Genomic DNA, 13,068 nt, shown 5'->3' with positions numbered 1-13,068 from the left:
GACTCATCCGTTTTCAATACCCCTAAACAATATAAACCAAAAAAGAAACCCAAAACCTCTTCCAAAACCCCCCGCGAAGATGTCATTCACTCCCTAGAATCCATCAAAGACAAAATCGAAAATAGATCACCTCCATTTATACTAAATTTCAATGAAATATGTGATTTTATGGAAAATGTTTTAAACTCTCATAACCCTGAATTAACTTCTAAAGATTACTACAATGAACCAGAGAAACAAATTCAGATTCTGTCGGGGAACAAAAGCCCCGACGGGGACTTGTAATTGCTTTTCCGATCAGGTTGAGCTGCAATACCACTTCGTCTCCAAAACCTTATGTAAATAGTAACTATATGAATTACTGTTAACAAAAAGGTAGCTATAGGAAGCGACTGGCAACAGGAAGAGTCGACATTGCCAGCATTCTTGTACCTCTCTCGAGGAGAGGGAACGCGGCTACCCGAAGCGAGAAGGCCGACATCTTTGTGGAACTTGAGTTATACACCACGCATCAGAATTCTAATACATATTAATTCAGTGTAAGAATATTTTGTCTGTAAGAAAGCTCGAACTGTTAGAGAATTTTGATTGCCGGTGTCTCCTCACCTACCACAAAGGCTCGGCGGAACTTCTTGCCCGTAGCGGCCGGTATCTCAATCAACTCCTTAAATACGAAGATGGACTCTCGAAACTTGAGATCCTCTTCGAGAGCGGCGGTTGTAGATCGTCCAGAAACCCCTGAAAACCAGGAGGACGCTACGGCCGTACGACAAAACAAGAAGAAAATATTGAATTTCAGATGACATCAAAACCACTTTAACCATAAACACTGACCATGTAATAAATTATTTAAAAGATTTATGTTTATATACATCTATTTAATGTAAATAAAATGAACTCTTGTGTAAGTTACTCCACTAATAACCCTGCGTGGTTGATGTGGATTATGTTTTCTCTAAATAAAAAAAAAATACATTTTTCCCTCACAAAGAACAATACAAATATACTTTTAAAAACAGTAGAGGACAAAGATCTATAATAGACTATATTCTGTCGAATAGAGAGTTACAGCCCTCTCAAATCTTGGATGTAAGAACACTATAACATCAGCAGAAATAGGACGCGATCATAAATGGGTATTGTGCAAAATCCGAATGAAAACACATATATTTGATAACAAAACACCAGAATACACCAGAAAGATAAAAGTCGAAAGATTACAGGATGACTCCACAAGATACCTTTTCCAAAAACAATAACCGAAAAAAGGAGACACGCATATATCACAGAAAGTGATGGTGTCGAAGAAAGCTAGGCAAAAATTAAGTCTAATATTTTATCCTCAACCAAGAAAGTTCTTGGTGAAAGAAATATAAATAAAAATAAATGGTTAAAAGGCGAAAAACTCCATGATTTTGTACAGAACTGAATTAAAAATGTAAAGAAAAGCAAAATTACAAGACAATTAGAAACGAAACATGCACTTGTAAAAAAAAATAAAAAATAATCACTGGGAATGCTTTTTGAAAGAAATGGAACATGATTTTTACGGTCTGCAAAAGGAAATATGGCGCTTTATAAGAGGTCAAAGAACAGAGGTAAAGGAACTAATAGAACCAAAACACATAGAAAAGGATACGTGGATTAATCAAACGACGCTAAAACCGGAAACACCAGGAATTACCACAAATGAAGAACTTAATATAAATGTACAGGAAGTTCGGAAAATACTTGAAAATCTGAAGAACAGAAAAGCAGCAGGTAAAGACGGAATACCAAACGAATTACTGAAATATTGTGGAGCAACAATCATAGAACAATTAGCAACATTAATTAATAAAATTACAAAACACAATAAAATACCGGAAGAAAGGAGAACGTCCGAACTAATTCTACTATTTAAAAAAGGAGATATACAACAGCCAGAAAACTACAGAGGTATAAACTGGTTAAATACTACACTAAAACTTACAAGTGCTAATAAATCAGAGGATAAGGAAATTCAATGATCCCCATGATCTTCAATTTGATCATGGATGAAATCATCAAAAGCGTTAACAAAGGAAGAGGATACAGAGTGGACAACATAGAAATAAAAATACTCTATTACGCAGACGATGCAATATTGATAACCCAAAATGAAGACAGTCTGCAAAGACTGGTCCACAGATTTAACATAAGAGCAAAAGAATTTAATATGAAAATCTCATCTCAGAAAACTAAAACAATAGTAGTCAGCAAAGAACCAAAGTCAGTGTAAGACCAATAATGACATATGCCTCAGAAACAAGACCCGACACAGCCACAACGCAAAGTGTACTGGAAACGGCAGAGATGAGAGTACTGAGAAGAATTACAGGAAATACGCTAAGAGATGGAAAGAGAAGTAAAAACATTAGCAGAAAATGTAACGTACAGTGTATAAATGAATAGACACAGAATAAAAAAAAGAATGGAATAACCACATAAGCACAATGGAGGAGACCCGTGTCGTCAAAATAGCAAGAGATAAGTCACCAATCAGCAGAAGAAGTATCGGCGACCGCGTAAAAGATGGATTGACAACCTTCCATAGAGGTATTAATCCGCCAATGAACAAGCAGAATTGCTTATAAAGAGGAAGAGGAAGAAGAAGAAGAAGAAGATTACTGTTAACAACACTCTAAATAATCTTTTTTCAGAACGATTTCTGGAGTGGAATTCCAAACGTCAAATTTTTGTAGTTAAAAATGTAATTATCGCAATTAATTGTGGCTTAATCCCATATCAACCGAATATTTAATTTAGATATGCCACAAGAAAACAGTTTGAAAACCTTATCAATACAAAAATCAATACAAGCCACTATGTTCAGGTAAAATAACATGATAAATAATGTTTTAAATACGATGGGGGCATCAGAATACAATAGTGAGCACATAAAATCTACTTGTTAATAAACTTTAATAATATTTTTGATTTTGTGTGATTGTAAATAAAACAATATATATATATATATATATATATATATATTTATTGCCATTTTTACCACCAGAACATAGGAAGTTATGTTTATACTCCTAATAAAAATTCTCAACCGAAAAGTAAATTTTAATAATAGCAATCTACTTTAATAGTATATTAATAATCTTTTCTTTTAATTGTTGTTATTAAGGTTTAATCATTTATATGCCGTTAATCTGTGGTAATCAAGTTCAAGGCCCTAGAAAATATTTCTTCACTACTTCCTTGATGGTACGTAGGAAAACGTAAACCCATAGCGGTATGCATTTCCGACTCAACTCATGGTAAAACAAATGAAAACTCTATAACTGTAATTTGTGCATAAAATTATAGCGTAAATTACGTTTAAAATATATATATTTTACACAACTTAAGGAAATTTCAGTAATCGTTAATCTGTAATATATATATATATATATATATATATATATATATATATATATATATATATATATATACGTATATAAGTATGTATGTATATTATATCTACTAGCTGATCCGATGAAGACGAAGACGATGATCGATGAGCTTCATATGGAATCCATAAAAAAAAGGACTGAAAATGAATCTGAGTAAAACTAAGCTAATGTCGAATAAAGATGATCAACCGACGATAACCATCCAAGGAACAAAAGTGGAACATGTAGAAGAATACATATATCTGGGTCAGAATATCAAGGTAAACAAAGAAAACCAAACTACCGAAATAAGCAGACGAGTAAGAATGGGATGGGCCGCATTTGGAAAACTCTCATACATACTGAAAGACAAAAAGATACCCCAAAACCTTCGAACCAAAGTGTTCGATTCTTGTATCCTTCCCGTTCTCACTTACGGAGCTCAAACCTGGACATTCACAAAAAAGAACATGGACAAGATTCGAAAAACTCAGCGAGCCATGGAACGACAGATGCTTGGTATCTCACTAATAGATCGGCAAACGAACGAAGCAATCCGGAACAAAACAAAAATAAAGGACGCCGCGAAACAAGCAGCTAAATTAAAATGGAAATGGGCTGGACACAACTAACGTCTCGAAGATGGTAGATGGAACAAAGAAGTCGGAAACGCTGGAGCGACGATATCAAAAGAGTCGCAGGTCCAATGTGGAAATGCCTAGCACACAACAGGGATAAATGGCGAGAAATGGGAGAGGCCTTTATTCGACAATTCGGATAGAAAAAGGGCTATAAAAAAAAGCTGATCCGGGGAACGTACCGCATTAAAATAAATAAATGTTAAATTACTAGCTGAGTTATATTACCTTTTTATAATAAGATCAAATTAATTCAAGTTCAAATTCAAAAAGATAAGTAACAATTTGCAGAACGAGTTGCACTCGTATTGACGATTTTCATGGAAGGACCTTGTGACATACCTACTATATTTTTCATTGTGTTGCCGGGCCCGCGCATGACCAATGGATCACCAGTGGATGGTTTGAGTACAAGTCAACTTACTGCGAACAACTGACCATGATAGAAACAATTATTTTCTATATTCAGTCCACAAGCATTCAAGGCTTTGTGATTATTTAATCTCCCTGACGAATGCAATATGAATCGGATGTTTTTTAGTCTAAATCATCTCCAATATATATCCTGTATTAGAATTTGACTCATCACCAGCATCATCATTCGGGCTTTCCTAGCCTCCTCAAGAATTTCTCCCCAGTCGTCCCTATCCATTGTCTTTTTCCACCAAGCCCATAATCCCATATATCTCATGTCTCCATCGATTTTATCAAGGAACCTTGTTAGGATGTTATCAAGGAGCATTTTTCTAGCTGGGTCATTACATACCCTATCCACCTCAAACGTTCATCTTAATATGTTTTACGATATCAGGTCCCTGGTACATTCTATAAAGTTGGAAGTAGTATCATCTTATCCACACCCCATTGTCATTCACTGCTCCATAGATTAACCTTAGTATTTTTCTTTCGAAACATACTAACATGTTTTCATTATTTTTGTTAGAGTCCAGGTCTCTGAACCATATGTTAGGACTAGGCAAATTAATAATTTGTAGAGTTTTATTTTTGTATTTCTCGATATAATTGTGGATTTAAGGAGGAGATTGGGCCCAAAATAGCATCTGTTGGCCATGCAAATTCTGCGATATATCTCAGCGGTAGTATTATTTTCAGTGTTAAGGAGCGCTCCCAGGTATACCGATTCGTTCACTGCTTCGATGACGTCGTTTTCCATAACAAGTGGTCGTAGAATTTGTGGTTGCGTGCTTATTTTCATATACTTCATTTTTTTTTTGGTGTTTATTATTAAACCTATTTTTGTAGCTGATACTTTTAATGCTACATACGCCTCTCGTGCAGCGTTTGTCCTTCTCCCAACAATATTGACATCATCAGCATAGGCCAGGATTTGCACTGATTTATTATATATTGAACCAGTGGTTGTGATTTGTGACATACGTATTACTTTTTCCAGAGCCAGATTGAACAGTATACAGGAGAGAGGGTCTCCCTGGCGAAGCTCGTTATTTGTTTTAAAAGATTTAGACAGTTTCCCTCGGACTCTACACTCAACTTTTTCAAGAGTTAGTTGTACTTTCTAAAATTTGTATATTTTTAAAATCGAAAGAATCGTATTATTTTCCGAGAATCTTTGGCTAAGACTGTAGCGTTTGGTCTTTGATCTGATTCCTTTGGTTTATAAGGTAAATTATAAGATGCAACATATGTTGGACACGTGGATCAGTATTTAAATTAACGATTTTGCTAAAACTGGTCTTTTATTGTCTTTAGTTATTTTATCTCTAGGCAAAACGGAACAATGATGTTTCTTCCAAATTTTTACAATAACCGCCGAGACAATTTATTGAAAAAAAAAAGAAAAATTATACTCACGAGAAGTAAAGCCAGACAATTTAAATGCAGTGGCATCACAGGTAAATTGTTAATTTTCCTCATCTGAAAATAAAAATAAATAAAATTAATATAGTATTTATCTTTCAAACAGAAGCATTGTAAATGGGGGTAATCTAAATTAGTTTCCTTTTTTTTTAATATTTAGGAAATTAATTATATCTCAATTAAATTTAATTCTTTGCTGAACAGATTCTTCCAGATTGAAGACCCTTTTGAACATTATATACCCCTAATATACCCTTTATATAATAGAATTCGATATTTAAATCTTCTTCTTCTTAACATGCCATACACCAAAGTGCGTAGGCGACTATCTCATTACTAGAATTCTGTTCTTGGCGGCTTGACACAGCTCGCCTGTATTGTGTATTCCTGTCCATTCTTTAATATTTCTTAACCAGGATAATTGTTTGCGGCCGGCTCCTCTCCTACCTTCGATCTTCCCTTGTAGGATTAACTGAGTTATTTCATATTTTGCTCCTCTCAATATGTGCCCAAGGTAACCAATCTTGCGTTTTTTAATTAATTTAAAGAGTTCTCTTTCCACGCCGGCTCTCTTAAGGACGTCATCGTTTCGAACTCTATCCACCCAAGGTATGCGCATCATTCTTCTTAATGACCACATTTCAAATGCTTCAAGTTTGTTGATAGATGTTTTTTTCAAAGTCCACGTTTCCATGCCATAAAGCAAGATGGACCATATGTAGCACTTGACCATTCTGTAGCGTATTTCGAAATGTAGGTTTTGATTACATAGAAGCGGTCTGAATTTCACAAAAGCTTGTCTTGCCATTTGTATTCGGGTTTTTATCTCTTGTTGTGGATCCGATTGGTCATTGATTGTGGTGCCAAGGTATTTAAAAGTTTTCACGCGTTTTATGCGATCGTCACCTATGCATATTATCGGGTTTTCTGGAGGGTTTCTGCTAATGACCATATATTTCGTTTTCAAAATGTTGATTTTGAGGCCATATTTTTTACCTATGCTATTCACCCTATCAAGTAATAACTGCTGATCTTCCAATTTATCAGTTATAATCACTGTGTCGTCTGCATAGCGTAGGTTGCTAATTGGTATGCCGTTCACCTTAATGCCTAATTCCGTGTCTTCTAATGCTTCCGCAAATATTTTTTCAACATATAAATTAAAAAGCATCGGAGAGAGTATGCAGCCTTGGCGGATACCTTTCCGGATTTCAAATTCATCAGTCATTTAAATCTAAAATTAAGTAAAGGTGGAGCCACACTTCTAACATCTTTTAGGATATAATTAGGATTAGGATTATTCTTAATAATACCATAAAGATTAACCAGAAACTGAAATAAATACAAGAAACTATTTTTTTTATTTAGTTGCGATATTCTAATCTAAGGGTAACAATGTCTTCGACTAAAAGCAAGTTTTTAAGTTTGAAAGAAAAAATATCAGTGATAGAAGCATCTTAAAAAAATAACTGTAGTGTTCGAGTTTTGGCCGAAAAGTTTCAAATAGGAAAAACTCAAGGTAGTTTTAAATTTACATTTAAGAAAAAGGCCGATTTAAAAGAGTGGTGTAGTGAAAGTGGAAATGTTTAACAATAAAAAAAAATTAAAACTGAAATGGTTGCCATCGATACTATTTGGTTTTCTAAAGTGAGAAGTAAGAACATTCCACTATCTGGACCGATAATAAAAGAAAGAGCTTTAGAGGCGACGAAAGAGCTCAATTTGAATTTTTAAGCTTCCAATAGTTGGCTTGACAAGTTTTGCTTAAGACATAACATTAAATTTAAAACAATTTCTGGAGAATCTACAAATGTTAACCTTGACGACGTTTCAGAGTGACAAAGAAAACTGCCAAATTTATTAAGTGGCTATTTACCTGAAGATATTTATACCTGACGAGAAAGAAAATGCAGATATAATTCCTTAAGCTAGGCCGTTAAGATCGAAAAACAATGTATCATTAAAAACTCCATCCGGGAAAGCTGACGCTTTTCGATAAGAAACATTTATTGGAAATTATTAATAATAAATTATAGTGACAATGAAATTATTGTTTGATACTTAATGCTATTGCTATTAGCATATTAACTAATATATTATGAAAACAGATGTCACATATTATAGATCTTTATGGTGCATTAATGAGCTGTTGTGTAAAAACTAACAAAATATTAGTAAGGAATGGCAATAAAATATTATTTTAGCGTTAATGTAAATGTTTACTAATGCTGGAGAAATTACACAAGAGTTACGTAAAAGGATATTAAAATTTTAAAACGAAGAAAGTGAAGATGGTGATACGTACTAGCTATATTGATTGAATCTAACCTGAAAGTTTTGTGGCTTGAAAACATTCTGCAATCTGTTAAATTTATTACTATAATATGTAATTAGTTTTAAAATAAACGGTTCAACCTCATGGCTCAATATTTTTGATTCTAGTTCCAGGCCAACATTCCCGGACTAGAAAGCGAATTTTTTTTATTGTAGTAATAATATTCTTTGTATAAAACTGTATGTTCTGTAGCTCAAAGCTGTATCAGAAGGTAGAAACTTCTACCTTCTAAAATAAATCAATCAATCCAACTGGCATTATACGCAGATGCCATACATATCATGAACAGAACCAAAGCAACAGGAGAGAATACATATACGGAACTTAAATTACATGCTAAACAAATGGATCTGTCAATAAACACAAAAAAGACTAAAATCCTAGTATAAAGCCAATCGGAGAGAGCAACACGACCCTATCTGACAGTTGACAACTTAAAAAAACTTCTTCTTCTTCTTCTTCAGCCTTCATTCATCCATTGTTGGACATAGGCCTCCAATTGTTTCCACGCTTCCCTATCTTTTGCAATTCTCATCCATTGCTTTCCAGCTACAGCTGTTATATCGTCTATCCATCTCTTTTTGGGTCTTCCCACGCTTCTTTTTGTTTCTCGAGGTCTCCAGAATGTCACTTTATGAGACCATCTGTTGGTGTCTTGTCTTGCTACATGTGCTACCCATTGCCATCTCAATGTCGCTATTTTTTCCATGATGTCGGTTACTTTAGTTCTTCGACGTATTTCGGTGTTAGGAATTTTGTCTCTGAGGCTTATATTTAACATGGCCCTCTCCATGGCCCGTTGAGTTACTCTTAATTGTTCTGCCATTTTTCTTGTTATTGCCATAGTTTCCAATCCATAAGTTGCAACTGGTAGTATACAAGTGTCATAGGTTTTTCGTTTTAAGTGTATTGGGATTTTTCTGTCTTTTAAAATGAAGCTCAACTTTCCAAAAGCAGCCCATGATAATTGTGTCCTTCTTTTAATTTCTAGGGTTTGATTTTCCTTTTCGTTTTTAATTGCATGTCCTAGATATATATCCTAAATAAAAAAAACTAAATAGTTTTATCTATTGAAAAGTCAACATCACAAAAGCTAACATTGACGATGCAAAGCTTAGCAGCAAGAATCGTCCAAGTCAATACAGCATACTTTTCTATGTACCAGATATTTAAATAAAGAAAAGTACATCAAAGGACTAAGATGGATAGGCCACATATTTAGGATGGAAGAAAACAGGCTTCCAAAAAATCTGTTGAATGTAATAATGCAGGGGCAGACACCTATTGGAAGAAAGAGAAAGCGATGGGAGAATGATGTGGATGAAGACACAAGAAATATCCTTGGCAGTAGATCGTAGAGAAGAATGGGTACAGACCGTAGCGAATGGACAGGGTTTGCCGAGGGAGCGCTGTAGAGCCATAGGATGAAGTTTTACGTCCTTGTCTTTGTCTTTTATTCTTTTGTAGAATTTTATTCTTTTATGTCGGTTGTTATACTTTAGGATTGCTTGTACTTGTTTTTTTCAAAGCCCGTCTTTTGTTTCTTCTGCATTTTCTAGTCGCTTATATTTTCTTCTCATTATAAATTTCCATGCTATTTCTGTCGTTTCTTTATAGTTGGTTAAGTCTAGCCTGACTTTTTTTCTCTACTTCTATTCTACATTCGTCATCATACCAATCCGCATTTCTTTCTCTCTTGGATTCCTTGACAGTTTCCGCTGCAAATTCCGTTTTGATTGTTTTTAACTGTTTTCATTCCTCCTCTGCAGTATCTTACTCTCTGGTTTTCTTAATTTTTTATTGGTCAACGTAATTGACAGATACTTTACTGTTAAATCGATTAAGTACCTGGGAGTCTGATTATCGAAAGGACTAAGGTTTGGAGTACACATGCAAAAGACGGTAGAGAAGGGAAACCGAAACATGGATGCGTTAATAGGGTTGATGCCAAACATTGGAGGCCCAGGTAGCACCATAAGACTTTACTTTACTTACTTAATCAGTAGACCCATTTGTACCTTTGTTGGGCCGTTTAAAATACAATTCATTAAATTACAATATTTGACAGTCTTCTGAGGTGTCCTAGCTCTTAACGAACTTTCTCCCTTCCTTCCTATTGGATGCCATCTGTGTTGCTTCCTGCCAAGTCTTACCCTTACTCTGCAGTATTTGCGGAATACTGCAGAGTAGGAAGAGCAGAAGATATCCTCTTCTGTTCTTCCCTATTAGTTTGGCGTCCCACACTCTTTTTACTTGTCTATTATTGTCCATCCGGGTTAGATGTCCGAACCATGCCAATTTTTTCTCCTTGATTGACTCGAGTATCGGTTTGATTTTGAGTCTTTCTCTTATTTCTTCATTTCTGATTCTATCAGTTCTTTTTACTCCTATAGTTCTTCTGAGGTATTTCATCTCTGCTGCCTGAATTCTGCTCTGATGTCTTTTGTTTAATATCTAATTTTCTGCTCCATATGTCACTGTAGGTCTATATATTGTTTTTTATATTGTCATCTTGGTCTTTGTTGATATTTCTTTGTTAATAAGGAATCCTCTAAAATCTCTAAATCCTCCAAAAGAAGGAGAGCTAAATGGAGTTTTCCAGTCGGTGATAACCTACGCTGCCCCTGTGTGGTGTAGCGTACTGAACACTGCGAAATGCGCTAAGCTGATGGAGACTTCGCATAGGCGAATGCTCCTTAGAGTATCTAGCGCATATAGGACGGTTTTAAATGAGGCTCAATATGTCATTGAGCGGTAATACTGATCGTTTTGTTGTGCAAAAAGCGAGCGAGGGTGTATGCGAGGGGGATGGATGGAAATATAGATAAGAATGGGAGAAAAAGAACGATAGTAGAGTGGCAGAGAGAATGGGCAAATGATAGCGGAAATGCAAGGTGGATGAAAGAGCTTATTTCCGATCTGAGGCCGTGGTGGGAATGTAAGGAAACTAGACTACTGCCTGACGCAGCTGCTGACCTTCACAAATAGAATAGGCAAGTCTGCCTCGGCAGACTGTACTATTTGTGGGGTACCGGACACTCATGCCCACATTTTTAACTGCCAGAGATGGGCTAATGAGAGGGGAGATTTCGAGAGGCGAATAGGTTTCGGGCTGGATGAAAGAAACATGGTAAACATAATGTTGGGAGAAGAGAAAGATAAGTACACTGTCTGATTTCTGGAGTGATGAAGAAAAAGGAGTAGGATGACAGAGGAGGAAATTGAACCAGGAATCTGAAATTTATGATTATTATTATTTATTAGTTTATGGTCTAACGGCTGAATAAGTTTTTAGTTTTTTACTTTAGTTGTTCATTAAATGGTAAAAGCATCTCTCTGGAACGATGGTTAAGGTTTTATCCGGAACACGGTTAATTACCCTGGGGTAAGATGCCAGGGTGTCTTGATCCGTGACGTTAGATGTCCAAAAAAGATTTCCCCCACCGTTTCCTGCCAGAATTCAATGGATACCTTCTTAGGCTCTCACTGGAATCTGGCAATACGGAAATTAAAAAAAAGTCCTTTTAGTGGAGTAGAAGACGAAGAAGACCGGTCAATGAAAGCGATAAATTTTATTATTCTTATGAGAATCGTAAAATTTTTTTAATGTTCTTATGTTCTTTGCATTAATTCTCTATATTGTCTAACTTGCCAATGATTATATCTTTCTTTATTTAATCTTTAATAATATCTCACAACAAAAACCAGTTTATAGTCACTTCTCAAGTATGACCTTAATTTCCTAAAATAATACCTCTAGACATTTAAACTGAACGGCTATGTAATAGATTATGACACAATTTAAAATTTATATTACATTATAGCCCAGATTATTAAAGTGCATGAGTGAGAGTTATTATAAAGAGAACGTGTCCTAAGGCAACGAATGTAAATAAGTTTAATTATTGTCTCAGGAATACGAGTATACCTTATCTTGTAGTTAATTCTAAAATAAATTGTCTAGTTCTTCCGACAGAAAAACATTAGTGTGATTAAAGAACTGCCTTTCACCCTAATTAATATGCCTGAAATTTTAATATGATTAGATTTAATTTTCCTTTCCCCTATTTATTTATGTTCTTACAAACTATTTTTTTTATAATATTGTATAATCACATCTTTCTTGGGTACTTAAGATACCATTTTATAAGTTGGTTATTCGTACAATTTTATCAATTTACTGTTAATTCATCAATGCTAGCGTTTTATAATCTATTTATTTAAATAACTTACAGCGAAGTAGAAAACTTATTAGAACATCATCAGTGAAAACCTAAACATAAGTATTTCCACGTTAATTTAATGAATAAAAAGAAGGTAAATGTAGACTGTTAAATTGAAAAAAATGTGGCTAATACTTATATAATTAGCAATTGAAACTAGCAAACTAAAAAAGGTGTAATAACCTTTGAGTTACATATTAAATGTTTAATACAATCTACTCAAAACAAGCACTATATCTATGTCCTAGGGAAGATAACAGCCAACTAGGTGCTAAATCAGGAAGTGAAATTACTTAGAATAGGGGGGCTCATGACAAATGATAGTTTATTTTTTGTAAGTACACAAAATTCAACGCCCACTATGGGTTATGGTTTGAACCAAATTTAAGTGTGAATTATTTTATTGTTTTAAATTATATTGAAGTACATAAAGTGAGTAATTATAAAGTATACTTAGAAGTTATTTGTGCAATGTGGTTGTGTTTGTGAGAAAAAATTTACAATTGTGTAAACCAATTTATAATTAAGATAAAATCATGTATTTGGGCAAAGACATCAAGTAGTCAGATGAATTAGAATGTACAAATATATACAGGGCCGCCGCTACCATGTGTGCCAAGTATGCATCGCAC

The 13,068-nt window shown here is 34.6% G+C and overlaps 1 protein-coding gene across 1 annotated transcript in view; it reads right to left on the bottom strand.

Moving 5' to 3' along the window:
* Positions 1 to 13,068, bottom strand: part of pio (zona pellucida domain-containing protein piopio) — a 112,593-nt gene that overhangs the window by 88,907 nt on the left and 10,618 nt on the right. Inside the window, exon 2 of the mRNA XM_072533019.1 lies at positions 5,873 to 5,935. Coding sequence (XP_072389120.1) covers positions 5,873 to 5,935 — 63 coding nt within the window. The remainder of the gene's footprint in view (positions 1 to 5,872; positions 5,936 to 13,068) is intronic.

This window comes from Diabrotica undecimpunctata, chromosome 5, assembly GCF_040954645.1.
Source record: "Diabrotica undecimpunctata isolate CICGRU chromosome 5, icDiaUnde3, whole genome shotgun sequence".
Classification (NCBI taxonomy): domain Eukaryota; kingdom Metazoa; phylum Arthropoda; class Insecta; order Coleoptera; family Chrysomelidae; genus Diabrotica; species Diabrotica undecimpunctata.
Note: the sequence above shows the minus strand (reverse complement) of the source record. Positions and strands in the feature narration are given on the sequence as shown.